The sequence below is a fragment of the Cnephaeus nilssonii genome (genome assembly GCF_951640355.1).
Source record: "Cnephaeus nilssonii genome assembly, chromosome: 10".
Taxonomy (NCBI): domain Eukaryota; kingdom Metazoa; phylum Chordata; class Mammalia; order Chiroptera; family Vespertilionidae; genus Cnephaeus; species Cnephaeus nilssonii.
Window position 1 is genome coordinate 31,918,963 of NC_137081.1, and position 27,087 is coordinate 31,946,049.

General features: G+C 46.7%; 1 protein-coding gene across 1 annotated transcript in view; it reads left to right on the top strand.

Moving 5' to 3' along the window:
- INPP5D (inositol polyphosphate-5-phosphatase D) overlaps positions 1-27,087 on the top strand; it is a 96,506-nt gene that overhangs the window by 52,475 nt on the left and 16,944 nt on the right. The window contains exons 6-20 of the mRNA XM_079782187.1: positions 809-896; positions 5,231-5,311; positions 5,462-5,533; positions 6,555-6,678; positions 10,857-10,963; positions 12,791-12,893; positions 14,431-14,627; positions 15,065-15,182; positions 17,773-17,869; positions 18,349-18,487; positions 20,079-20,187; positions 20,364-20,452; positions 23,542-23,623; positions 24,214-24,303; positions 26,601-26,714. Of these exons, the coding sequence (XP_079638313.1) occupies positions 809-896; positions 5,231-5,311; positions 5,462-5,533; positions 6,555-6,678; positions 10,857-10,963; positions 12,791-12,893; positions 14,431-14,627; positions 15,065-15,182; positions 17,773-17,869; positions 18,349-18,487; positions 20,079-20,187; positions 20,364-20,452; positions 23,542-23,623; positions 24,214-24,303; positions 26,601-26,714 (1,610 nt within the window). The remainder of the gene's footprint in view (positions 1-808; positions 897-5,230; positions 5,312-5,461; positions 5,534-6,554; positions 6,679-10,856; positions 10,964-12,790; positions 12,894-14,430; positions 14,628-15,064; positions 15,183-17,772; positions 17,870-18,348; positions 18,488-20,078; positions 20,188-20,363; positions 20,453-23,541; positions 23,624-24,213; positions 24,304-26,600; positions 26,715-27,087) is intronic.

Sequence of the window (27,087 nt, forward strand, 5' to 3'; positions counted from 1 at the left end):
TATGAACAAAGCTGTTCAGAGAAGCCTTTATTTATGATCCCTAAGATCTTAAAATAATCTAATATCTACAACAATTTGGGCACATTTAGTCCATAGATTATTTGGAAACCACTAGAATGTCAAATTTGTAAAAACAAAAACAGTTTTTGGTGAAGTAAGTGAAAAGTAGAACTCAAAATTCTCTGCCCACCATGCTTAAACACTTAAAAAAGATGAAAAGAGAAGGAAGAATCCATAAAGCCCTAGTATTGGCTCCTCAAGGATCAGGCCAAGGAAAACCTCTCTGGGCGTCCATCTGAGCTTGGAGGAGGGGACTTGAACCAGGAAGTACAGATTGCCAGCACAGGAAGCCCTGGGGCACATATTTAAAATGCAGATTCCGGACCAAATCAGATTGGGACCCAGAAATTTGCATTTTTAACATAGGTATATGTGTGTGATTGTGTGTGTGTGTGTGTGTGTGTGTGTGTGTGTGTGTGTGTGTGTGATTCTTATTAACAGCAAATGTTGGAACCATGGGTTACTAAGTGATTTCAAAGTAGTTTTGAGATTCTAGATCAAAATTTTCTACAGGCCTTGTATGACTAAGCAGAGGTAAATCAGGTCTATAAATCACAACTTCAGTTTGGTCTGGGGTGTGGGATGGAAAGGAGTGGAGGTCTAGGGGATGGGCAGGCCTGCATCTTTGCAGGGGCTTGTTCTTCTGGGAAGGATTCTTGCCTTCGCCAGACGGGGTTCAGATGGAGCTAGGATTGCCTCAGCAGAGTCCTCACTAATCCTTGACCTTCACCTTGTCCCCTGCCCCCAGAGAAGTCATCCGGACCCTTCCCTCTCTGGAGTCTCTGCAGAGGTTATTTGACCAGCAGCTCTCCCCGGGCCTCCGTCCACGGCCTCAGGTAAGGGTTTGTGGGTTAGAAAGATGAGTTTGATAAACTGGGGTTGGGGGTGGGTTATCGAGGTTGCCAGAATCCAGATGGCTGGACCGTCAGATTATGCTGTGGGTGAAAGGTGAGAGCCACAGAACTCTGCCCATCCCCCCACCCCACCCCCATAAGGCATTTTCTACTGCCTGACTTTGATTTGAGAAATAAGATTTTAAATTATGCACCCATCTGCAAAAGTACTTATTGGTGCTACATAAGGTGGCAGGGCCTCTTCCCAACATTTTCTTCAGAAACTGAAGGAAACACATGAGGTGCCTAAATTCTTGATGCTGCCTTTGCCCCAGGAAGATCAAGGAATGCATGCACCTCCCTCCCTCCAGTCACCTGCTCACGGCCTAGCAGGGGGCCAAGACCAAGTGTCCTTTGAGCAAAGATCTGTGTGACAAGAGGTGTCATCTGCAGAATTAAAAACAAGGAAACTAATATCTCAGAGAAAGTACTTGCAACCAAGATAAGAGACAAAGGATTAACATGGTGTGTTTTTTTAAGTCTACAAATAATTCAGTCAAAACAACCCACTTTTTAAAATGGGGAAAGGATATAAAGAAGACTGTTTTACTGAAGAACTTGGAATGGCCAAGATACACATGAAGAGATGTTTGACCGTACCTCGTTAGTAACCAGAAAATGACATTCAAAACGAGAACATGTGTACTTGCATATCAGATAAGCCAAGAGCTGATTGGTGAAGTCAGGGTTTGGCTGTGTGGGGACCAGGAACTCACAAGGGCTCACCTGTCCGCACTGCTGGATTGGAAATGTATTTTCTGAAAGACTGTTTGGCCATTTGCATTATTAGGGAAGGGAGAGCATTCACTCCCTTCTACCCTTCTTTAGTTTTTAACAGCTGGACTAGTAATAAAATAATACAATTGACACAAGACTAGATGAACAGGAGAAAAAACAATTTGACACATGCATGCAGGAAAGCCACAGTGTGATGCTCAGATTATAAAATGAGGCTCAAAGAAATGATTGAACTAGGCACCTTTTTATAGTTTTTAGAAAAACACATTTATGAGAAAGTGACCAGACAGAGAAAGTCACTGCTCATTAAATGGAAAGTAAGCAGGGCTTGGGCTCAAGCGAGATAGGCTTATTTACACAGCTCTCTCATTCCGGATTCCCAGATGTGATAAGGTTTTGTCTCAGCCCTCAGGAGCAGGAAGGGCACCTGTCCCACCAGGGAGAGTTATCTCCTACTTTCAGGGGCACAAAGGAGAGTAGGGCTCCTGCTCCTGTTGCCTCCCAGGTGACCGTAGTTAGAAATAATCACTAGGCCACATATAGTGATATTGATGGGTGGTCTGCCCTGGGCCACAGCAGCAAGAAAATGTTAAATGCATGCCTCTTACAAGCAAGCAGTTCTATATGTAGACAGTTATCTTAGGGACAAAGAGATGTTGACAAAGATGTTTATTGTGGCTTTGACTCTAAAAGCAAAAAAACATTGGAAACCACACAAAAGAGAGAGTTGTTAAACTATGGTGCAGAATTTTCTACGGTGGGTGCAATGACGTGGAAAGATCTCCAAGACATACTGTAGGGTGAAAAAAAAAAAGTAAATGGTGGAACAGTATGTACAGTATGTTGTGGAAATTGGACCAGAAAGATTTACACCCACAAAGCACTAAGTGAAATTGCGCATGTGAGCCATCTGAATGTGCTGGACTCTTACCAACATTAGACCCTTGCTTTTAGGTGGGCAAGACTCCTGGGTCCCTGTGTGGGATTTATTTGAGAACTGCTGGGGGGTACAAAATATAACTTATTAAAATGACTGCTGGCCTGAAGGGTGAAGAAAGACAGGAGTCTGCCCTATGTGAGAAAGAAGAGTCATTGACCTTGGAGCCCACATCCTCCTTTGAAAAGTCAACTGAAAAGCAAAGGGAAATAACTTGTCAGTTTATGTAAACCCACAGGTGGCATTCAGACCAATTCACCCACTTCTAGGCAGAGCTGTGAATTATGCCCTCAACACCCAGGCTAGTGACATTTTGGCTGGATCATTCTTTATTGTGGGGACTATGCTGTGGCATTATTGGTTGTTAACACATCCTAGCCTCTACCCACTAGACACCATAAGCATACCCTAGTTCAGTGATGGCGAACCTATGGCACGCGTGTCAGCACTGACACGCGTAGCCATTTCTGATGACACGTGGCCGCTGAGGCGGCCGCATGCCGAGGATGAAACATTTGCAAAATAATGTTTTTTCCTCGAAGTGACACACTACCCGAGTTATGCTCAGTTTTTTGGCGAAGTTTGACACACCAAGCTCAAAAGGTTGCCCATCGCTGCCCTAGTTGCTGACAACCCCAATGTCTCCAGACTTATCAAATGTCCCCTGGGGGGCAAAATCGCCACCAGCTGAGAGCCACTGGGTTAGATCTGCATTCAGATCTCCAGGGTACACTAGCTGTGTGACCTTGGACAAGATGACTCATCACTTTGACTGAACTTCCCCATCTGCATAACAAGGATTATAAGAATAAATATACATGCAGATTAGATGAGTGAATATGTTCAAATTAAGATGGATATAGTGTAAGAACTCATTGGATCCTCCTGTGCGTTCCACTGAATAAGACTCAGACCTATGGACAAAGCTCCAGCATTGTTCTCACACCTTCCGGTCCAAGAGCTCACCCCCAGTTTGTCAGGAACTTCATTTATAGTCTGTGAGTTTTTGCCAAGTCTGCTCCGAAAGACACAGATTCAGCAAGCGAGAGTGAAAAACACCAGCCAAAAAATTGCTATTTAGAGGGAAGAAAAAATGACAGCCAGGTGACTGTCCCAGGTAGCAAGCAGGTAATTCCAAGTGTTCAAGAGGGTGAATGAGAGGGTTAAAATCTGTTATCTTTCAATCCTTTATGAGAAAACCCTTAAAACAAGGGGATCCTGAACTGTCTCATCTATTGACCAAAGCAGTCAGAGGAAGTGTTGATAGTTGTGATGATGATGATGGTGATAGTTGTGGTGGGGGTGTGGCTAGTGGTTGGAGGTGGTTGTGATGATGCTGACGGAGATGACAGTGGTCATGGTGGGGAGGGGAGTGATGGTGATGCTGAAGATGGTGGTGATGGAGTGATGGTTGATTACTGATGGCAGAAGTAGTATAAATCGTGGCTGGGTGGGAAATTGAGGTCAAAAGCAAGAATAGCCTGGCTGACTTGTTAAGCAAGGGGTGGGGTCAAAAGGCATCATTTGGTTGGAGATAACCCTGGTTCTGTTCTGCTTGGTATTCAAGTTAATCATGCATGTGTCTGACTCTCATTCTACTTCTGGAGGGCAGGGATGTCTTATTAACTCTATACCTCCAGCACTGGCAATGTGTCTGGCACAGAATAGATGCTTTAGAAAAGTTTGTTCTGGGAATAAATGCTTGAGACTGTGGATTTGGTGCCAGGCCAATAGGATTCAAGTCCTGCTGTGTCAGTCACTAGCTGTTCGACTTCCGACAAGTAACTTCAGCTCTCTGGGCCTCAAGTACGCCTTGAACAATTGTACTGAGCATCTTCTCTGGGCAGGCACTGTTCCAAGCCCCAAGGTTGCAGAACTGAACAGAGTACGCATGGTCCCAATTCTCACGGAGCTTGCTTTCTAGCAGGGGAAACAGTGAACAAATAAATTATTGTGGTGATTGATATGCAGCAAAGCAGGGTGATTTGATAGAGATGACTGTGGCTGGCTACTTTAGCGTGGTCAGGGAAGCCCTCTTTGTGGATCTGAGATAGGGGATGGCCTTCCCAGATGAAATCCATGTCTCTGGGGATTCCTCAGAAAGTGTAGCTCAAGGTCATGGGCAGATCAGAAGTGAGACTGAGAATGGCTGAGCATGGAGGGTTAGATCATATGGTCTTTGAGGGCAGGGTAAGCAGTTTCCCTGTGGTGGGAAGCAACTAGTCTAGGGCTTTCAGCAGTGGGGTGGCTCTATTTTGGGAGCACAGCAGGAGCAGCGATGCAGTAGATGTAGGAAGAGGAAGGTAATAGTCAAGGCCAATCCTAGAGTTTTGTTTAAGCAAATGAGTGGATGAGGTATGAAACTCTGGGGAGAAGCAGATTTAGAGGGAAGAAAAAATGACTTATTTTTTTGGCCATGATACATTTGAGGTGATTGGGAACATCCTTGATTTCTTCATCTGCAAAGGGGGATAATAATAGTACTCCTGGGGTTGTTAGGGGGATGAAATGAGATGAGGTCTGGAAAGTGCTGAGTGTTACACCTCTCAGTGACAGGTCCTCTGTGACTGTGTCCTTCTTTGCTTGTTTCCTCATCTCCCAGGTGCCTGGTGAGGCCAATCCAATCAACATGGTGACCAAGCTCAGCCAACTGACAAGTCTACTGTCCTCTATTGAAGATAAGGTACTTGGGGGGGTCCTACAGCTTCTCTTGGCATCTCTTTGGTCCCCTCTTTGCTCAGAGAATGCAGACTGTGCTCCCTTTGACTGCCCCAAAGATGCTGCCTTCTCTTCACCTCCCAGCCTCAATGGCTTTGTACATTTATACCCACAGGTCAAGGCCTTGCTACATGAGGGACCCGAGTCTCCCCACCGGCGTTCTCTCATCCCTCCAGTCACCTTTGAGGTAAGTGGTTGTGCCCTTGTGCTTTGCAGTTGGAGACTGAGGGACATTCTCTTCCCTGTGGAAGGAGGGCTTTGGGCTCACCTGTACAAGGTCAAGGAGCCCAGCAACTGAGATTAGCAGTCAGTGGAGCCACCTGTGAAGATGTTTCAGCATTAGAATGGGTGTCCATATGAATCTGTGGAACCTCCTTCATGGGGAGGCTCCTCAGGAAAGAGCCTCTTGGCCCAAGATGACTTAAACTTTGTCCTTCTCAAAGGGCTAGTGAGTGACATCAAATGGGACCTTCAAACTAGCTGTATAGTGCCTTAAGGGAGAATTAGGGGGGAGGGGGAAATGCATGTCCCATGATTTCCCCAGAAGTGAGTGAGTTAAAATCCCCAGGCTCCGGCCCAGAAATTTGTTTTTCTTAATTCTCCCCAGAGATTCTGATGCATCCATTGCAGCCCTGGTCCCATATTCAGAAGCACAGATCAAGAGGTCCCAAGATGTCCCTCCCCCCAACATCCTTTCTAGTCCTGATGATAATTCTGTCTTCTGAGCATGGCAATTGTATTTTTCCTAATTATTATCAATCAATGTTCAATTATTAGTTGTAACAAGGATCAGGAGCTTAAATCTATTAGTAAAATCCTTCCTGGAAGTAGACAACATCAAATTAATGAGTGTTGTCAGACTAGGCGGTGAATGAATAATTTTCCAGTAGTTCATCTGTTTCTTCCACCAAACCTGTTGGTAGAAGAACTAATGTGCACACAGCAGACTGGCTGGGCTTCTTGCCACATTTTAGCAATTCTTGGGAGCTGCCAGTGGAAACCTGGGTGTGTGGCCCTGGGCAAGGGAGGCTTAGAAATAGAAACCAGGTGGCCCAATATGGGACACCGAGGCTGAACTGGCCAAGGGCTGCCCAGCCATATAGATGAGGAGCTCGTGAAAGCCTGGACAGAGAAGAGATGACCTACATCTCTCCCCCGTCTTCTTCTCCTCCCCTTACCCCACCTTTCTCTTCTCCTTCTCTTCATAGGTCAAGTCAGAGTCTCTGGCACTTCCTCAGAAGTTGCAGCTCAAAGTCGATGTTGAGACTGGGAAACTGATCATTAAGAAGTCCAAGGATGGTTCCGAAGACAAGTTCTACAGCCACAAGAAAAGTAAGACCCTCACACCCATAATGCTCTCATCTGTTAGTGCTCTTACTGATGACTGGTCAGCAGCAGGCGGCTGGGGATGCACGTCCTGCTAGGCACATGCCACCCCTATGCTAGGATACCCTCTGCCCCATCCTGCCTGTGGAACCCACACACACACACACCCAGCTCTAGGACCCACCTCTCAGGCCCCCTCCTTCCTGAGGCCTTCCCTGTCCATTCCACCTCCTTCCTCTGAATCCTGGGGAAATGTGGCAGCTCTGTGATGCATTCCTCCCCAGTGGGGGCCAGGTTGACGCATACAGTCACCTCCCGGGGCCTGGTCCAGGGCCCTGCATGCGTAAGGGCTCTGGCCTGAATCAGGCAGCATCTTTAGTGTAACAGAGACTGAGAGACAGTTTCAAGTGCATGGACTCTGAAACCAAACTGCTCAAATTCACATCCCAGCTCTGCCTCTTAGCAGCTGTGTGACCCTGGACAACTTAACTGCACTAGACTTCAGATTCCTCATCTATAAAATAGGTTGATAAGGATTAACTGAGTAATCTGCATGTAAGGCTCCTTAGGAAAGAGTCTAGCATGTAGGAGCCACTCGCAGCACCTGAAGCTTTACACCATCAATTAAATTCATCAGTAAAATGGGAAATGTTCACATACCAGATGCTTATGGGCAAGTTACTATGGGCTAAGCACTGGGGATCCAAGGCCTCTACCTGCACGGAATTTACATTCCAGAGTGTTGAGTGACCATAAATACTCAAAATACAGGGTGGGGCAAAGTAGGTTTACAGTTGTTCATATTGAAAATAATATAATAATTAATGAACAATAATAATACAAAATTAAACTCTATTTTACATACTCACAAGTGTAAACCTACTTTTGCCCATCCTGTATATCAACACAATGATTTCAGCTATTGATTAAGTGCTGAGAAGGAAAACATCCAGGGTAGTTGTGAGGAAGGCAGAATAGAGCAGCGAAGATGGATCAGGAATGAAGTCCTTAGACATGAGCGTGACAGGCCATCATACTCACTCAGAGTTGAGATCACAGTGTTGGGCAGGACCACTCTATCCACTGCCAAGTTGGGCAGGAGAGATGGGGATTTACTGAGGGTTTGAGCAGGAGAGGACTGTGTTGAAAGTGATCAGCCTAAAGCCATACTTTCCTCTTACCTGTCACAGAGAGTGAGTTAAAACTGAAAGGGCGGTCCCAACTCTGAGAAGAGGAAGGAGAAACCTAACATGAGTGAAGAGATTATCAAAGAGTGCCTGATTGTTCTAAAAAAAACCTGGAGGTTTCTGGGTTGAAAGAAATACCTCCCAGGATTCTAAAAAGCGCTGTGAACTCTTGTCAGCTTAATTCAAAGACTTTTTTTTTTTCTGAACATCTGCCATAGGCCAGCTCTGACTTATAGACTTTCCCTCAAAGAATTAGCAATTTGAAGGTGGAAGCTGACATGTGAGCCTGTATTAGAATGTATGTCAGAGGCAAGTGGATTGATTAGCTCAGCTGTTGGATGGTGCAAGGAGGCTTTATACCACAGAGATAGCTCTGTCTGGGCTTTGAAGAATTAGTTCACCAAGCATGAGGCAGGGAGGACTCTTAGACTAAAACGTTGGCATGTGCAAGGAATAGAGCAGGATATTAGGGGAATTACATGATACTTGTGGCCCTAAAGAGAGGAGCAGTAGGAAATGGGGTCCCAGATGTGGGGTAGGGCCTTGCATGCCAAAGTCAGGGCTGGAGATGTTGTCTTGTGGGCACTGACGTATTTACCACCAGTTTAGAATAGTGTTTGTCACAGAGTAGGTGATCAATAGATGTATACTGAGGGAATGAATGAGTGAGTTCTAGACCAGTGAAATACCACAGTTCATGTGGCTGTGTATTTAGGTGGCCTTTGTAACTGGCAGTGTAGATCAGTTGGTTGAGCACTATTCGATTCCTGATCAGAGTACATGCCCGGATTTCAGGCTTAATCCCCAGTATGGGGCATGCGGGAGGCAGCCAATTTCATTGATGTTTCTCTCCCTCTCTCTCTCTCTCTCTCCCCCTCCCTTTCTCTAAAATCAATAAAATATACTTTAAACAATACAAACTTGAAGGAAAGGTAGAAAGATAAAATTGAGGAAAGCTCCCAGAAGGTAGAACAAATGGACAAAGTGAGGGAATAATAGAAGAGATTTTTTAAAATTAGAAGACCAGTTAGGAGGTTAACTATCAAAATAATAAGTGTCAATAAGAGAAAATGGAAACAGAGTGAGAAAATATATTAAAGAAATAATTTAAGAAAAATCTCAGTACTGAACAATACCAGTTTCCAGATGGAATATGGTCCATCAAGTGCCCAGCACAACAGAGGAAAATTGTTCTACCCTGATACACACACAACACTGGGAATGCTTACAACACTGCATGCAAAGAAAAGATCCTAAAAACTTAAACACAGAAGATAGAATTACAGACTGTGTTTGGGGTCCCCAAGGTCACCTCCAGGTTCAGTGATTCTCAGGTGTCTGCTCCTGGTGCAGCCCCATGGGACACACAATTCCTCCAGCAATGAGGTGTGAACACACATGTGAAGAGCTATCTACCAGGGAAACTCATAAGAGATTCAGGGTCCAGGACTTTTACTGGGGCTGGTCATGTAGACGCTCTCTGCCTGGCACTTACCCAATTTCAGACTCCCAGGAGGAGAGCAGGGGTTCAGGTTAAACTATGTTGTTCGTACCATAGTTCAGGTTAAACTATGTTGTTCGTACCATGAGCTGCTCTTAGCAGTTCAGCAAATGCTGGGAGCCCTCCCCAAATCCAAGTTCCAGATGCCAGCCCAGGGCCACCTAGAAAGCAGGCTTTCCAAGGACAGCAGTCAGGCCTGCTGTGTGAACTCATGCACGCAGGCAGGTCAGAACAACACTGAGTTGCTCAGAAGCAATGCTATAAGCTAGAGATGATGAGACAAGGTCTCCAGGGTCTGAGGAAAATTATTTCAGCCTTAGGGTTCTGTTAGTGAAGCGTGAGGGTAAAGTTTTCAGACATGCGAGGCCTCCAAACATTTATCACCTACTCCGCCTTTCTTGGGAAGCTACTAGAGATGTTACTCTACCAAAATGAGGGCATAAACCAAGAAAGAGGAAGACATGAGATCCAAAAAATGGGATGTAATACAAGAAAGACAGGTGAATGGGTTCTTAGATGATGTATAAGGAAGGCCCTAAAGTAATGGCTATGTGTCTAGAGGTCACCTGTCCAGGGAAGAGAAGGCCCAGAGGCTCCCCCAGGATGATAAAATTGATAAAAGCGCTTGATCATGTGGAAAAGAGAGGTACAAAGTTAGGACCAATGAAAAAACATGGCAATCATTAATTCCTGGAAAAACAAAAGGCTGTGTAGAGAAACAATCGGGACTTGTCTGTCAGTAGCATTTTCATAGTCATAATACAAAACACTGACTAGTTACCCAGCCAAAATGATGATATAATTATTGGAAAGATGATGGGGGGACCGGCATTATGAATTGGTGGGGGGAGGAAGATGGCGAGAGGGGGGACAGGCTGTATGTGTGAAAGAGAGGTAAACTGTCATCTTCCATAATGCAAAGTCAATATGCAAAGGAAATATTGAAATATTTAAACCTGAAACACCAGGAAGTATCAATATAGATGTTATTTAGAGATGGAGTAAAATTCCAAAAGAATCCATTAAGAGAATTGAAAGTGGTTATTTCTAGGAAGCAGAACATTGGAGGGAGATGGAATTGAGGGGTACTATTATATGTACTAATCTTATAGAACAACTTGAGTCTTTTAATCATTGATAGAAATAAAAAATTTAGCTATAAATTAAAAGCAAAGCAAAAGTAGGAAAGGAGATAGGGAGGAAGAGAAAGAAATAAAGAAAAGGGGGAAAGGGAGGAAGATGAGAAGACGATTAGCCATGCTCTCTCTGCTCCGACCAAGCCACCTCTTGCTTGCCAGTCTTTCTAAGCATGAGCTTCTCCCTGGAAGAGCAGCCAGGAACAAAGGGATCTGGGAAACTAGGCACATATTTGGTGCTCTGCCTGAGGATGGGAGAGTCAGGGTTGTGGATGGTCAGATGCCAGAATGTAGTGGACACTCTGTATATATTGGGTGATGAGTAGGTGAATGAATAAGTGAACTTGCATTTCTCTTAAGTCCTGCAACTCATCAAGTCTCAGAAGTTTCTGAACAAGTTGGTGATTTTGGTGGAAACAGAGAAGGAGAAGACCCTGCGGAAGGAATATGTTTTTGCTGATTCCAAAGTAAGTGATGATTGCTAAGACAGCGAGAGGGGAATGAGGGGTGCATGTTTTCCAAGACGGGCTCTGTGCCTGGAAGTTCGTACCAAGAGCTCACTCAGTTCTCACAACCCATTTTCCACCTGGGAAAGCTGAGCCCAGCTGGGATTTGAGCAGTCACAGCCCTATCGTCTTTCCCCTCCTCCACGCTTTCTGCCCAAGCTGTGTTTACCCAGCCCCATTGGGAGGCCGTTAGCTTCTCTGAGCTACACTAGGAAGTGTTCTGGGGCACCCCACATTTAAACCTGAGTCCCAACCAGTGGCCTCTCCATTTCTGCACACGGCCCCAGTCTGCAGAAGTAAGGTGCCTGTTAGGACTGGCTCCTGGAGTGAGAGGTAATTCGAGCCAATGGGAATACTCGGGGACTTTGGACATTGCATGGGCAGGGTTCTCTGTGACCTAATCTCACCTCTGACATGCCAACCAGGGGCTGAAACCCACCATTGTAATCTTAGCCTATGAGGCAGGACACAGAGGGCTCCTAGAGCATCCGGTGTCAGCTGACCACACGTTGGCACTGTGGTAAGGCTCAGGGACAAGGGCTCCCAGTACAGGTTCCCAGGGACGGCCCCCACCAAGTGCCCTCTGGGTGACATGGCAGGGTTGGGCTGGTGGGAAGCCAGTGGGGAGGTGGGGGGAGGGGTCTGAGGGTGCCCAGAATTGTCCGAGAGGGTGGGGAGGACTATGAGGAATGATAGGGAAGGGGCTGGGAGAAACAAGGAAGTGGGGGCCAGACAGATGATGGAAGGCCTGGCTGGGCATTGTTCTGGGCACAGGGACATGGGTCCCAAAACCAGTGCTACCCAATGCTGCAAGCTCAGAAGGGTTGAGACATAACAGTAAACTGAGGCTCCAAATTTTGAGTCATCCCAAACTAAAGGCAGGTTTCCAGGATAACAAAATAAAGACTACTAAGGAGGCTCTGACAGCCTTCCTGTGTTCTATTCAATTAGTTTCTTTACTTTAAATTGTCTTTCGTTACACAAGTCATCTAGTCTCATTAGTGGAAAAGTTACAAATAAGCAAAAAAATTTAAAATAGAAACACCTGTCTACCACTAGTAAACCTTGGACAATATCTTTCAGGATGGGTTTTGTGGTCTTTTTTTATAAAAATGTAATGATGCTGTCCTAGCTGGTTTAACTCAATGGATAGAGCATCGGCCTGCAGACTGAAGGGTCCCGGGTTTGATTCCAGTTAAGGGCACGTGCCCAGGTTGTGGGCTCAACCCCCAGTAAGGAGCGTGTAGGAGGCAGCCAATCAATGGTTCTCTTTCATCATTGATGTTTCTATCTCTCTCTCCCTCTCCCTTCCTCTCTGAAATCAATAAAATATATTTTTTAAAAATGTAATGATGCTATTCATACTGTTTTGTCAACAGGCTTTTTATACTTAATATATTTGCCCATCTATCCTTATTGATAAAGTATTTCTGCGCCACAATTTTTGAACCCTATAGTATTCTAGTGTATGGATGACCCATAATACCATTATGAATTCCTTTCCTAAGATTGGACATTAAGGTTGTTTCTCATTTTTTCCATATTGAAACGCGTGCTGTAGTTCCTCGACATGGTGGGGCCCTTGTCCAGTTGCTGAATATTCTCCTGGAGTCTGGTCCCTGCCGTGGCGCAGCTGGGCCACAGAACAGCCACTTTCTTAGTCTTGGGACCCATTTCCCCGTTGCCCTCCTGGAAGTGCGTCCTGATTTGTGTGCCTCTCAGTTTTCCTGAAGCTGGCCAAGCACTTGAGAGTGTAATGTCTGAGTCTGTCTGCCCTTCAATCCCTAGAAGAGAGAAGGCTTCTGCCAGCTCCTGCAGCAGATGAAGAACAAGCACTCGGAGCAGCCGGAGCCCGACATGATCACCATCTTCATCGGCACCTGGAACATGGGTAGGTACAGCTGCCTCCCCTCCCTCCTGTCGCCTCCCCTTGGGTTCTACTTCCTGCATCCGGCATCTTCAAAAGGGGGGAACCTGTCCCCCCAACCCCAGCCTACCAGCGCAGCCTCCCTTCTAGGGAATTCTAGCATTTTCCTAAGACGATAGGTAAGGGGCGAGTCCTGGGACTCATACCCCAAGAGCCACTGCAGAGGGTTACATTGTGTGTCTAAGTTGGAGAATATTCGGTAAAGAATCTGCATGTCTAGGTGAAGGGGCTCTTGGGCACCTGCCAGTCTTAGGCAGCCCGCCAAGGGGCCCCGGACCCAAAGAAAGAAAGAACTTCCTTGAGTAGCATTGCCAGAGACAGAGAGAGAGACAGCAAGAGAAGAGAGAGATGATGCCCAATTAAATTTGAATTTCATGTAAATAACAAATAATTTTTGGTATAGGTGTTTACCTAGTAATGCACCTAAAATACAGGGTGTCCCAGAAAAAAATGTATACATACTTTAAATAATTATAAAGGCAGAATTTATTAAAATACATTTCATTTTCAAAATGTAATAGAATCTATAGACATAGTATGTATACATTTTTTGGGACACCCTATATATACTAACTATATATTACACTAAATGTATATATTATATATTTATATATAAATATGTATTATATTCCAAATATATAAATATTACATGCTGAATGTAAATTTTACTAAATATTTGGTATAACTATGTAGCTAGAAATAAGTACTAGATGTATACTAGATATGTACTATGTTCTTATATACTAATATATATTTATATACTAACTGTAAATTATGCTGAATAATATATTTAGTGTGAGTGTTCAGCTCGAGATGAAAAATAAGTAGATATAGGATGCCCAATTAAATTTGAATTTCAGACCAACAGATATTGCATGGGATATACTTATTCTGAAGATTATCTGTTGTTTATCTGAAATTCTAACTTAACTGGGTGTCTATCTCCACAACCTGGTCCAGACCAGAGTCAGGCCCACCCCGTCCGGACGCAGCGGGTAGTCGCCCAGCAGCATCGGGAAAGGAGGGAGCGAAGGGGGATCTGCACACTCCTCCCGATTCTCTGGCTAGCACCCTCACATCAGACCTTGGCTGAGATCTCTCTTTTGCAAGGAAGCCATTGTTATCTCCCAACCGTGGGCTAGAAGCCCCATCCCAAACCTGTCAGCCTACCCTACGGGGTCGTCTTGACAACAGAATGTATATTTCTCGAGGACTGTGTCTCAGTTCCCAATGTGGCTTCAAAGACCAGCTGGTGTTGGACCTCATGTGCAACTAGTTCATGTGGAATCTTCTGTTTCTAGTCTTTGAAACTTCACATTACCTTTAAAAAGAAATGTAACTGGGGATGATAGTACCTAGTTCTCCATCTAAGGTATTTTGTTGGGTGGCCTGAATGGTTTTCATGTCTGTGTGACTCCCCTACCCCAATCCTTCCCCCATCTCTGTTTGAATTCTTCTGTTGTACCTGCGACTCACTTGGTGTTGGGTTTTGCTGTTGAAGGTAACGCCCCCCCTCCCAAGAAGATCACGTCCTGGTTTCTCTCCAAGGGGCAGGGGAAGACGCGGGATGACTCTGCTGATTACATCCCCCACGACATCTACGTGATTGGCACCCAGGAGGACCCCCTGGGGGAGAAGGAGTGGCTAGAAATACTCAAAAACTCCCTGCAAGAAATCACCAGCATGACTTTTAAAACGGTGAGCAGCTGGCCATGGCCCCAGCTGGGACTCCAGGGGAGCGGGCTTTGCAAGGCCGGCCAGAACATCTTAGAGGCAATGGTGGGCTCAGCATCTCAACTCTCAACTTCCAAAGTTGTCCGGGTACTTCGTGGTTCTCCCCTACCTTCCGGGGCCAGAGAAGGGAATCTGTATTCAGAAATTGATGGGGCCCATGGGTGTTGCTGAAAGTGACAGGGTCCTACCTGTGCTTTACTTCATTGAAACTTCTTCAGTCCTGGCTCTCATCTTTAAGATACTTTGTGTCACCTGTGGGACATCCCTAGGAGTCCCCCAAAGTTTAGGGGTTACAGACAGGGAACTCCACATCTGGGAGGTGAGGACTGGGTGTGAATCTCTTGCTCCGGGGTCAGGCAGTACGCCCTGGCCGAGGGTCACAACATTGTCCTCCCCACCAGATCGCCATCCACACCCTCTGGAACATTCGCATTGTGGTGCTGGCCAAGCCCGAGCATGAGAACCGGATCAGCCACATCTGCACCGACAACGTGAAGACGGGCATCGCCAACACTCTGGGTGAGCAGAGAGGGCCACCTATTCATAGCAGGCTCCTGCTGACATGCCCACCCATCCTGTCCGGCTTCACTGGGACGTCCCAGATTACAAACGGAGTCTCAGATCCTGAGATCCCCTGGTCCTGGGAAAACCAGGGTGGTTGGTCCCCCCAGCAGAAACTCGTCTGGGTCGACACCAGCACTCCAGGGATCAGGCTGACATGCAGGTTCTGACTCAGCAGGTCAGGTGGGGCCCGAATCCTGCGTTTCCAACCAGGTAGTGTCAGTGCTGGTCCAAAGGCCCCACCTTGAGTGTCAGGGACCTAGGAGAGGGTCAACACATTTACTGTGAAGGACCAGGGAGTAAATACTTGAGGCTTTATGGGCCATATGTCACTCCTCGTCCCCGCTGCTGTCACACAAAAGCAAACACAGATGCATGAAATGAATGGGAGGAGCTGTTCTGTAAAACTTTATTCATAACACAGGCTGTGGGCTCGAGTTGGCCACATGTGTAGGTTGCCGACCCCAATCTGGATCTAGACTGACTCGGGTGGGATGTGACTCTGAGCCAGTGGGACTCATCGGGATGCTTCAGAGAATCGGAATAAGAGCAGAGGACCCCATGAGGGTGTGAGTGTGAATCTGTGGGTATATAAGTGAGTGTACACATGAATCTATCTGTGTGATTCTGTCTGTGAGTATGTGTGGCAGGTGCCCCACGTGGGTGAGGGCAGAGGTGAGGGCGAGGCCAGTGGTTTCTGGGGGTTGGAGTCAGGGACAGGACAGTCCCAGAGAGAACAGGAAATAGAAGAATTGTTGTAATTGATTGTGAAAAGCTCTCTCAAATTTTCTGCTGACAAACCGCACCTGCCCGGGTCCACACCCCCTCGTGCCTCCTTCCTTCCTGTCTCAGTAGCTGCCCTGTTGTGAAGCCTACGCCCTTCTTCTGCCCAGGAACCTCTTTCTAGTGCTTGTTTGGTCTCTGCTGGGCCACCCGCCCCTTCCCAAGGAGGTGGTGCCGGCTTATCCCCAAGGCCCTTTCAAAGCCCGTGCTTTGCCCAGGGCTGTCCAGCCCAGACAGAAGGGGAGCCATGTGGGGGGTTTAAATATTCTCTTAGCTACATTAAAGAAAAGAAAACAGGCAAAGTCAATTTTTAAAAACTATATATTTTTATTCATTTCAGAGAGGAAGGGAAAGGGAGAGAGAGATAGAAACATCAATGATGAGAGAGCATCATTGATCAACTGCCTCCTGCACGCCCCCTACTGGGGATCAAGCTCGCACCTCAGGCATGTGCCCTTGATCAGAATGGAACCTGGACCCTTCAGTCCACAGGCCGATGCTCTATCCACTGAGCCAAAGTCAATTTTGGCCCTAGCTGAATCTGGGGTGGAGCTCAGTGATCTGGGTTTGCCTATCCAGCTAGGGCCAAAGTCAATTTTAACAATAAAATTTATCAAGCCTTATACATTCAAAAGATTGCCATTTCAATAGGTATTCAATAAAGAAAATTATTAGAATTTCCACTCTGTGTTTCTTACCAAGGCTGATAATTCCGATGTGTCATTGACACTCAGGGCCCATCTCAGTTTGGATCAGCCATGTTTCAAGGGCTCCGTACGTAGGCTTATAGCTGCTGTATTGGGCAGACCAGGTTCTCAGACTTCACGTGTCAGAATCACCTAGAACAGAGGTAGGCAGACTTTCTCTAAAAGGCCTGATAGTGATATTTTAGGCTCTACAGGTCATGCAGTCTCTGTTGCACCTACTCAGCTCTGTCTATGGGTGTGGCCGTGTTCCAATGAAATGTTGTTTATGGATTCTGAAACTTAAATTTCATATCATTTTAATGTGTCACAAAATATTCTTCTTTTGATTTTTCCAACTGTCTAAAAGTGTAAAAACCATTTTTAGCTGGTGGTGGACCAGTGTTTACCCACCCCTGACCTAGAGGACTCGGCAAACCCAGATCACTGCGCCCCGCCCCAGATTCAGCAGGTCCAGGGCAGGGCCTGAGAATGTGTACTTCCCACACGTTCCCAGGTGATGCTGATGCTGCGGGGCCAGGGAACACACTTTGAGAACCGCTGGTCTAGAAGAGAGTAAAACTGATAGAAAAAGAGGTGTTTTAGGTGCAGGTTTTGGTCTCACAGGAACCTGGAGTTAGCTGGGTGGAAGGTCGCCCCCCCCCCCCACACACACACACACACACACACACTCCCCTCAGACCTGTCTCCTCCTCCTGAATCTTCTTTCCCCAGCTTCTGGCTGCTTTTCGTGTCCTGCCTACCTGGAATGTGTGGTGACCAAGAGCCCCTTCCGGGGAGATGCCAGGATGGGTTACACTGGCGGCCTCCTCCCTTAGCCCTTCGGAGAACCCAACGCTGCTGACCATTCATTCCCCTTGCTTTCTTACTCGTCTGACGGAGTCTCATCCCCCAGGCTGTCACTTGTCACATCCCCCCCACCCCCACCCCCTTAGGTTTTGCTTTCTTCCTTCTCTTCCACTTTCCCACACCTGCTTCCGCCCCTCTTTCTTCACCTTGATGTCCTGGTGCGCGGCAGGTTTGCCTGTTTGACATTCTGGCTTCTTTCTCCCTCTCTTCAGGAAATAAGGGAGCCGTGGGGGTGTCGTTCATGTTCAACGGAACCTCCTTGGGGTTTGTCAACAGCCACTTGACTTCCGGAAGCGAGAAGAAACTCAGGTAATAGCGTTTGTTCCCGGGAGCCTGTGTCGGGTTTTTTGCTCAGACAGACCTCACACCTCGGATAGTGACGGACTGCTCAGGCCTCGGCTGGGACCCTTTGAGGGCTTTCCCTGTGGTCTCTTCAGAGGCAACTGCAGCTCAGTGACAACCCTCCGTGTGGAGGAGTCTCGTCGGAAGGGCAGAGCAGACATTTCCTGTGTCATTAACCGAACAGACACCCAAATGCCACTTCTTTCTAAAGGGGAGAGAGAACCTCCTCTGGGGCACACTGACAGATGCCAGTTGGTCGTGAAGACAGCCATCTAGAACAGTCACGATTCTGATTCCTGTTGAGCACATGCTCTCGTGGCCCAGGCCATGGTCTGCTGCAACAGAGCCAGAAATTCAAGTCTCGGTTCCCCTCCTGCCCCTCTGATGGCCCACCATGGAGGAGTAGGGAGCCCTGTGCTAAAATGGCTGTTTTGTCATTTAATCAGGCGAAACCAAAACTATACGAACATTCTCCGGTTTCTGGCTCTGGGAGACAAGAAACTGAGTCCCTTTAACATCACTCACCGCTTCACCCACCTCTTCTGGCTCGGGGACCTCAACTACCGTGTGGAGCTGCCCACCTCGGTAAGGAGCTGCCCACTGGGGCTGGGGCTGCGCATTTGGGTGAGGAGCTATCTGCCGGGGGCTGGGGCTGCCCACCTGGGCGGGGAGCTTTCCATCGGGTGAGGGGCTTCCACCTGGGTGACCAGTGTCTGTCGGGCTGGCCTGCATGGGACAGAGGCTCCCTTGCATTGTCACAGGGCAGAGGACCATGGAGACACGTAGACCGAACTGGGCCAAGGCAGCTACTCCACCTCTGAGACTCAAAACTGTTCCCATTGCGGAGTGTCCGCCTTTCTTTATGGGTTGCCTGTGCTCATGCCTAGTTCCCACATGCCTGTCCCTGCTGCCCCTCCTCACCACCACTCTGCCTCTGTCCTCCCACTGGCTGGCTGCACCCCTCAGCCTGCCAGTCCCAGGTCGCCAGCAGAGGCTGAAGTCTGACTTGAGCAGCTGTTTTCTCCCCAAATCACAGGTCACTGTCCAGCCCAGGGAAGCCATTCTCTAAGTTGGATGCCCACCCCTGGTCCAGTGAGCAGTGGTCAGAGGGCCATGTGGCACAGATGCAGCCTTGCACCCTCGGGGAGGGAAGGGGGTGGACAGGCATGGCCACTGGATGCATCTAGAACCAGATGAGGTTGTTTTCGTGTCCCTGGAAGGAAGATGGGGCAGGAGCCAGACCTAGGAGCAGAACCGAGCCCGTCTGCCCAGAGACCTTGGTTAACTGCCTGTTGTGTCCGTGTCTAGCTGCCATCCTGTGACCTACTTTTACAGAGCAGAGGGAGCCCTGGGGCACACACAGGCCAAGGAAAAGGCCTTGGGCCTGTTGCAGATCACGGACAAAGCTGGAATTGAACCTGGACTTTCCCACTGTCCCACATCCCTCAGCCGCCTCCGCCTCCCGCTGCCACAGCAGCTCTGCAGAGACTGGGTGGCTTAGGGCCCGCCATGACTCCCTGACCACTCCCTCCCCCCCTCCCTCTCAAGGTGCTTCTCATGGCCCCTTTCCTTCTCTCCCTCCTACTGAGCAGGCAGATGAGAGAGGGGTGGACAGGGACCCTTTACAGTCTAAGGGGCTGTCACAGCCATTCACTCACCAGGAGATGACCAAGTGCATTGGCCAGAACAGAGGTAACAATTCTCGGGAGAGAGGACTGCTGGCTTCCAAGGCCAGCACATCCTCTGGATGTCACACCGACTCCCTGGGGTCCCAGCCCAGATCACAGAGGCCTGATGGGATTTCACATCCTTTCATGGCCTTACAACAGGCTGGCTCATTTCCCAGAGAGAGAGAGCAATAGAGACATACCTACATACCTAATGAAGTGTTAATAAGATGATATTAAAAGACAGTATGAAAAAATAAAATGCCCCTTCAGCAAATTTGGAATAACCGGGAACTTATGTTATCAGGTTGATATTTCACTATTGCAGGATTTTCCCTGTAAAAATGGTTGAAGCTAAGAAGCACCAACCCAGCAACCCTAGGTGGGGGCTGGGGGCTGGTGCAGCACCGAGGCTCCGGGGTCTGGTGCGGTGGGCAGCAGGCGATGATGTGCCTCCTGAGCACGTTGGTGAAGAGGGGTGTCTCACAGTGGCCATGTCCTTGCTCCAGGAGGCAGAAACCATTATCCAGAAGATCAAGCAGCAGCAGTACGCAGACCTCCTGTCCCACGACCAGCTGCTCATGGAGAGGAAGGAGCAGAAGGTTTTCCTGCACTTCGGTAAGAACTGACATCCTCCCCGGGACCCTCTCCAGCCATCGTTCTGTCTCCCCTTCTCCCCGAATATCCTCAAGGGGCGGTGGGGGGAGGGGGTGTTATGTCTGGAGGAGAAGGAAACTTGGCCAGATGTGAAACGTGGGAATGAAAGCTGAAACCAGGGTTTTGTTTGGTTTCAGAGGAGGAAGAAATCACGTTCGCGCCCACCTACCGTTTTGAAAGACTGACTCGGGACAAATATGCCTACACTAAGCAGAAAGCCACGGGGGTGAGTCCTCATAGACACCTCCCCTGCCCTCCATCTCCACACTCCTTGTACATCTCACTGCTCTTGTAACTGTTCCTATAAAGGTGAACAGACGGATGAATGTCCTTTTCCACTAGGCAACAAGAAAAAGAAGAAAATAGAAATCTCATGTAGATTGTGTCACAGAGCAAAAACCTCTAAGGAGAGGCTGGGCAGCCAGATTTAGACACTGTGAGGAGTTGGACTCATGACTCCTACAGTATTTACCTTTTATCCAGGTATCTGAAGATTCCGAGAGGACTTAAAGTGTTATTCCCTTAACTGGGTTCTGAAGCTCACTTAGCAAATATATATGCTAATCTGCCAAGTGATTCATCATTAACAAGCTTCTTGCTGTGACTTACCAGAGCCTTTGTGGACTTATGAACATTGTATTCTCCACGAGGAACTTCAGGTGCCAAACTTGATTGGTTATGGAATATCAGTTAACATCAGATGAGGCCACTTGTGTTTCAAGTAACTGTGTTTGGGGAAAGCTGCAATAAAGCATTTATTTATTTTTGTTTGACAGATATTTACTGATGACCTGTGATGGACTGGGTACTCTGCTAGGTGAGGGAGATCAAAGAGGAGTGGGGTGTCTGTCCCCCAAGAGTTTAGAGTGGGAAAGACAAAACAAGATAAATATACTATAAGACTGTGACAATGACGGATGCAGATCAGATTGCCATGGATTAAAAACTAGAAAATCAGAAGGCAGAGCTGGCTTGGAAGGATAAAATAGAGCTTATTTTTTAGACTTATTATACAATATTTGTGGAAAATCTCAGAAAACATCCAGAAGGCAGTTAAAATACTAGATTGATGCTAAAGAGAAATGCCAGGGCTGGGTCATAGATTTGAGAGTCGTCTGCAGAGAAGACAAAGAGTGAGCAGAAATTAGTAGAGAAGAGCTAGGGACAGATCTGAGGTCCATCGATGGTAAGAGATGAGAGGAAGAAGCAGACAACAAAGGAGATGGGAAAAGTATGCTTGGTAGGTGGTGGGAAGACCAACCGCACAGCTCAGCATCACAGACTAGTGGTAACCAGTATGAAATGTGAGTCGAGAACGTGTGCCAGTCACGTGACCCTGCCTGAAGAGCTGGACTTGTGGCTCAGAGTTTTCGGTAGACATTAAAAGAACAGTGTGCACAGAGTCTTAGAGGTGAAATCCAGGCTGCAGGAGGACAAGATAGCTCTTTACCAAGGCTATGCAGATGAGTCACTGGTGGAGGTTTTCGGAGATGCAGTTGTCTGGGACTCATCCCCACAGGTTGTGATCCAGTAGATCTGGAGTGGGGCCCCACTTTCTATATCTTTGTGAAGCTCCACCGGTAATTCTCCAGGGTGGCCAATGCTGAGAACTGCAAGGTTAAAGAAATGACACTTTGGCAGAATCTATGCAACTACACATGCATCTACCCCGTGATTCAGCTATTCCACCTTGGTTTATACACAAGAGAAATCAGTACATTTGTTCACCAAAAGACAAATACAAGAATCGTTATAGCTTTTTTTACAATGTCCAAAAACTGAAAACAATCCTACTTCCATTAACAGTAGAATGGACAAATGTGGTGTATACATACAGTGCAATACAACCACAGTAATTATGTGAAAGAACATCTATATGCAAAACATTAGTGAAAGAGGCCAGACAAAAAAGAGTATTTAATTGCCCCTTGAACAACTCAGGGGTTAGGGCGCTGACCCCCATTCAATAGGAAATCCATATATAACCTTTGACTCCCCAAAACTTAACTATTAATAGCCTACTGTTGACCAGAATCCTTACCCATAACATAAATAGTCGATGAACACATATTTTATACATTATATGTGTTATATATTGTAGTCTTACAATAAAGTAAACTGGAAAAAAGAAAATGTTATCAAGAAAATCAAAAGGAAAAGAAAATAGATTTATAGTACTGTACGTATTTATTGGGAAAAAAAATCTGTGTATAAGGGACCTGTGCAGTCAATCTGTGTTCTTTGAGGGTTGACTGTATATTGGATGAGTCCATGTATAAGTTCAAGAGTAGCCAAAATTAATCAGTGGGGACATTATTCATAATAGTGTTCACCTCAAGGAGGTGATAGTATTGACAAGGAAGGGACAGGGAACCTTTTGTGATGGTGGAAATTTTCTAAATCTTGATCTGGGTAGTGGTAAAATGGATGTATGCTAATGTAAAAATTCCTCAAGCTATACATTTAAGATTAGTACACTTTACTGTATGTAAGTTGTACCTCGGGTTAAAAAACACACACACATAAATGGACAGTCTAAAAGTAGAGGCAAAAAGAAAACATTCTTGAAAGAAAATTGATAAAAATAAGAAAAGAAAAATATTGAAGGTGATGGCAAGGGTAGGTTCTTTTAGGATGAGTACCTTTACATTCGTAGGCAGAGGAGAAAGAGCTGGAACTTAAGGAAATAAGGATATTGTTTAAAGAGGATTGTTATCATTGCCAGGTTGCCTTGTTTACCATACCCAATTGGTTGGGTGGGTGGATGGATGGGTGGGTGGGTGGATGGATGGATGGATGGATGGATGGATGGATGGATGGATGGGTTGGTGAATGAATAAGTAGATGGATGGTAGGATGGATGGATAAGTAGATAGATGGATGGATGTGTGAATGGGTGGATCAGGTGTACTGGCTGGAGTATGTTATTAAAGGAAGTAGCTGGAGAAGATAAGCAGAGACTAGGTTGAAAATACTGGTAGAGAGGTTTATCTGAGTTAGAAAAAAAATAAGAGAATATAAAAATACATGAGATTCTGAAATAATGAGGAGGATAGGTAAGGGAGCACAGCCAGGTGAATCAATCTTTGTTCTAAAGCTGGAGTCCAGGGAGTCTGAAAGTGTGGGGCATGGCAGTGGAGTTGGGACTTGAAGCAAGCAAAAAGGGTTTAAAGCCACCTACAGGTAATTCTATAAAGAACCAACAGCAGATGAAGCCAAGGGTTACGAAGGCCACAAGTTCATCTTTTCTTTTACTGATACACATATTTTTTAAAGTTGCAGGCATTTTACATAGCTTGTGACTTTGATTTGCAGATGAAATACAACTTGCCCTCCTGGTGTGACCGAGTCCTCTGGAAGTCGTACCCCCTGGTGCATGTGGTGTGTCAGTCCTATGGTGAGTGGCATGCTGGGAGGTTCAATGCCCTAACTAAAGGGCTCTGATCTGTCCATCTGTAAAATGGGAGAGCTCCCTGCAGCCCTAGTCAGTTTGGTCACCTGAAGAAGTGGGTGTATCCTCAGTATTTCTAGAACTGTGTTCTCTCTCTTTCCCACTCCAAACTGCTCTACTGCCTTCTCACTGGCTCCTTATAAGAGTTGTCTACCCTCTGTGTCTACACTTCATCACCTCTACCCTCTCCTGATACTGCCAGTCCTTGTGGGATGGGGGAAGGTGCCATCTCTCTTACCAATGAGCTCAGTGATTTAAACCCCCATCCCATTCTGGGCCATGAGCTTCTCACCAATACAACAGAGTGCTTAGACCATGAAAACCTAGCATAGGCACATTTTAGCTATGGAGGAGACGGTGTCACACACAGTTACTGAGACTTTTGAGTGTAGTTGTAGAACGTCAGTGAAATGACAGGTACAAAACTCTGGAGGCTTCCATCAGTGTGAGTTGATTTCTGCTATGGGTTTGCCATCTTTGGTTTGACCAGAAGGGTTTCTCTTTCCTTGCTCAGAAATGCCTTTCTTTCCCTGCAGGCAGCACCAGTGATATCATGACAAGTGACCACAGTCCTGTTTTTGCCACATTTGAGGCAGGAGTCACCTCCCAGTTTGTCTCCAAAAATGGTAAATGGTGGGCAGTGTCCGTCCCTTCATATTCCACAAAGACAGGGGCCTTGGGCACTCATCTTCTGGTAGCAAGAGTCAATTGTCTGCATTAGATGAAGGCCCCTTCTTCCAGCAAATCCACAGTCTGTTTATCTGGTTTCTTCATGTCCAAGCCACATCATGATTTCAGTCCAAAGCATTTTCTTGCTCTCTGTGGCAAATACATCAGCCTTTTAAGTCTTGAGTCTAATACAGTCTTTAAAATTAGGTAAATGAGTGTTTTCTAAAGTGTGGCACGTCTCCCATCAAAGACAATCCTAGATGGGTCCTTGATACCATTTATTAGTAATACATTTATCTTAATATGTTTTAAGTTTATCTCTTCTGTGTAAGGCAAGAAACACTGATTTTTCCATTTAGGCTTGTGATAGATGTTCTTAAATACGTTTATTAAAGTTTAAAAAGTGAGTCTAAAGAAAATTTAAGTCGATATTAGTGCAGCTTCATGATAAGCAGAGATAATAAAAATGTGAAGATGGGATGCAATGACTGACTAAATAATACTTAGATTTACAGGTAAGTTTTCAAAAAACCAGCTCAGCTCTGGTCACTAGGCCACCCTCATCCTAACAGTGGCTGGTGTTCTCTCTGGCATGTCCAGCCCTGGGCCTAGGGGACTGGGGAGCCATGTTATCACATTCTCTACCAACCCCCCCTTCTGTGGGCAGCAGACAGTCCAGACTCATTTATGAAGGCTGAGCAGGGGGCTCAACACAGGTTGGAAAAGCCTGTATCACTATGTCCTTTGTGCTGTGATGGATGTAGATGAGGCTGCAGCAGTCTTCCTGGGATGCTTCTCCATGCTGTTGGGTCTAACATTCCTGGCCCCAGCGATGTGGCCACCCCACTCCATGCAGCTATGACCCACCATCCTGTCTCCCTCCTAGCTCTGGCCACTGTGGCTTTCTAGAACCTTCCACCTCTTCCCCACCTCCCACCCATCTCCCCTTTCTCTGAGTTCCTGCAGCATTGATGAGTGGCCCCTGCCATTGCACCCTCGATGAGGACCCTCATTGCATCCTCAGTGTCAGGCTTGCCCTCCACTGGGACTCAGCCCCTGTACATGCTCACAAGCCCCCATGACCTGCATTGAGTGTTGGTTGAACATCTACCTAAGCAGAGCCTGGCCTAGATGCTGTGGGCTTAAAAAAAGAAAGAAAAGCTAAGTAAACTAAGCCAGACAAAAAACACAAGTACTGCATGGAATCACTTATGTGTGGAAACTTTTTTAAAAATCAGATTTCATAGATCATGGAAACAGAATAGGATGGTGGTTGCTGGGGCGGGGGGTGGGAGGGAGGTGAGGGAAATGGGGAGATGTAGGTCAAAGGGTACAAACTTCCAATTATAAGATAAAGAAGTTCTGGGGCTCTATTCAGCCTGGTGACTATAGGTAATAATACAGTATAACAGTATTGTATACTTGAAATTTACTGAGAGAAGATCTTGAGTGTTCTCACCACACCAGAAACCCCCACAAAACAGGTGGTGATGGATGTGTTCATTATCTTGATCTTGGCAATCACTTCACAATGTGTATGTGTATAAAATCATCATGCCATACATTTTAAATATGCACAATTATGTTTGTCAGTAACTCCTCAATAAAGCTGGGGAAAAGAAGAAAAAAAAACAGAAAAGAAGGAAGGATGCGAAAGACAGAGGAAGGAAATATCTGTCCTTGCTCTCAGGTGGCTCAGAATTTATATGGAAGGACAGAACACATGTTCAAAACCAGCCTAAGGATGCTTGCAAACGCGTTTTCTAAATGAATAGCGTTGAGAGCAAGTTCTCAGCATGAGTGAGTGGAAGAGCTCAGAGGTCACAGTGCCTGAGGAAGGAAGAGCAGGGATCCCTCACAACCTGAACTTAGAAATGAGGTGGATTTGGGTATTCGGCTGCTGAGCCATCAGACAAGTTCTCTTTGCTGGAACTAATAGGGAGACTGAGGCAGTGAGCTTCAGGGCATTGCCCGAGGCCATGTAGCTCTAGTAGCAAAGCTGAGAGCAGCTCTGATCCTAGAATTCTTGGCTGTTCTCACTCTGTCCCCACCAGTTTGTGATTCGTCACAGAGGCTGTTACCGCCATGGGGACACTCAGTGTGGGTGGTGTGACTTCGGGGAAAACCTCTCTTCCCCCTGGACTCTCACCTTCCTGGACCCCAGGAAAGAATGTGTTGAGGGGCTGGGGCTGATTTGAAATGCTCCATTTCCAGGCACACTGTGGAACCCAATCTCTGTTCTCACCTGTTCCAGGCCCCGGGACTGTCGACAGCCAAGGGCAGATCGAGTTTCTCAGATGCTTTGCCACCCTGAAGACCAAGTCCCAGACCAAATTCTACCTGGAGTTCCACTCGAGCTGTTTAGAGAGTAAGGGGTCATTGGGCTTCCTTTGGTTGCGGCAGGCACGACTCTGCGTCATAATGAAGTTTTGCCCCATTTCTCCCTCTGGGATGGACTCAAGGGGGGTCCGAGAAGCAGGGCTACAGATGGAGGATACAAGGGGACCCCTATAATGTAGCCTGTGTCTAGTAGCCCCAATATTTCTGAATGGATTTCAATTCCCATAATGGATCGTGGAAGAGATCTAGAGGTCACCTTGGCTTTACAAAGCAGACCACTGCTGCTCCAGGGACAGGGCAGTCACTAATGCACTGATCCCTCAGCCTTGTAGGCAACTGGGCAGCTGGATTCTTCCCTTGCCCCTTAGAGTAAAGTATAGCCCACCTGAGGGTCCCCCCAA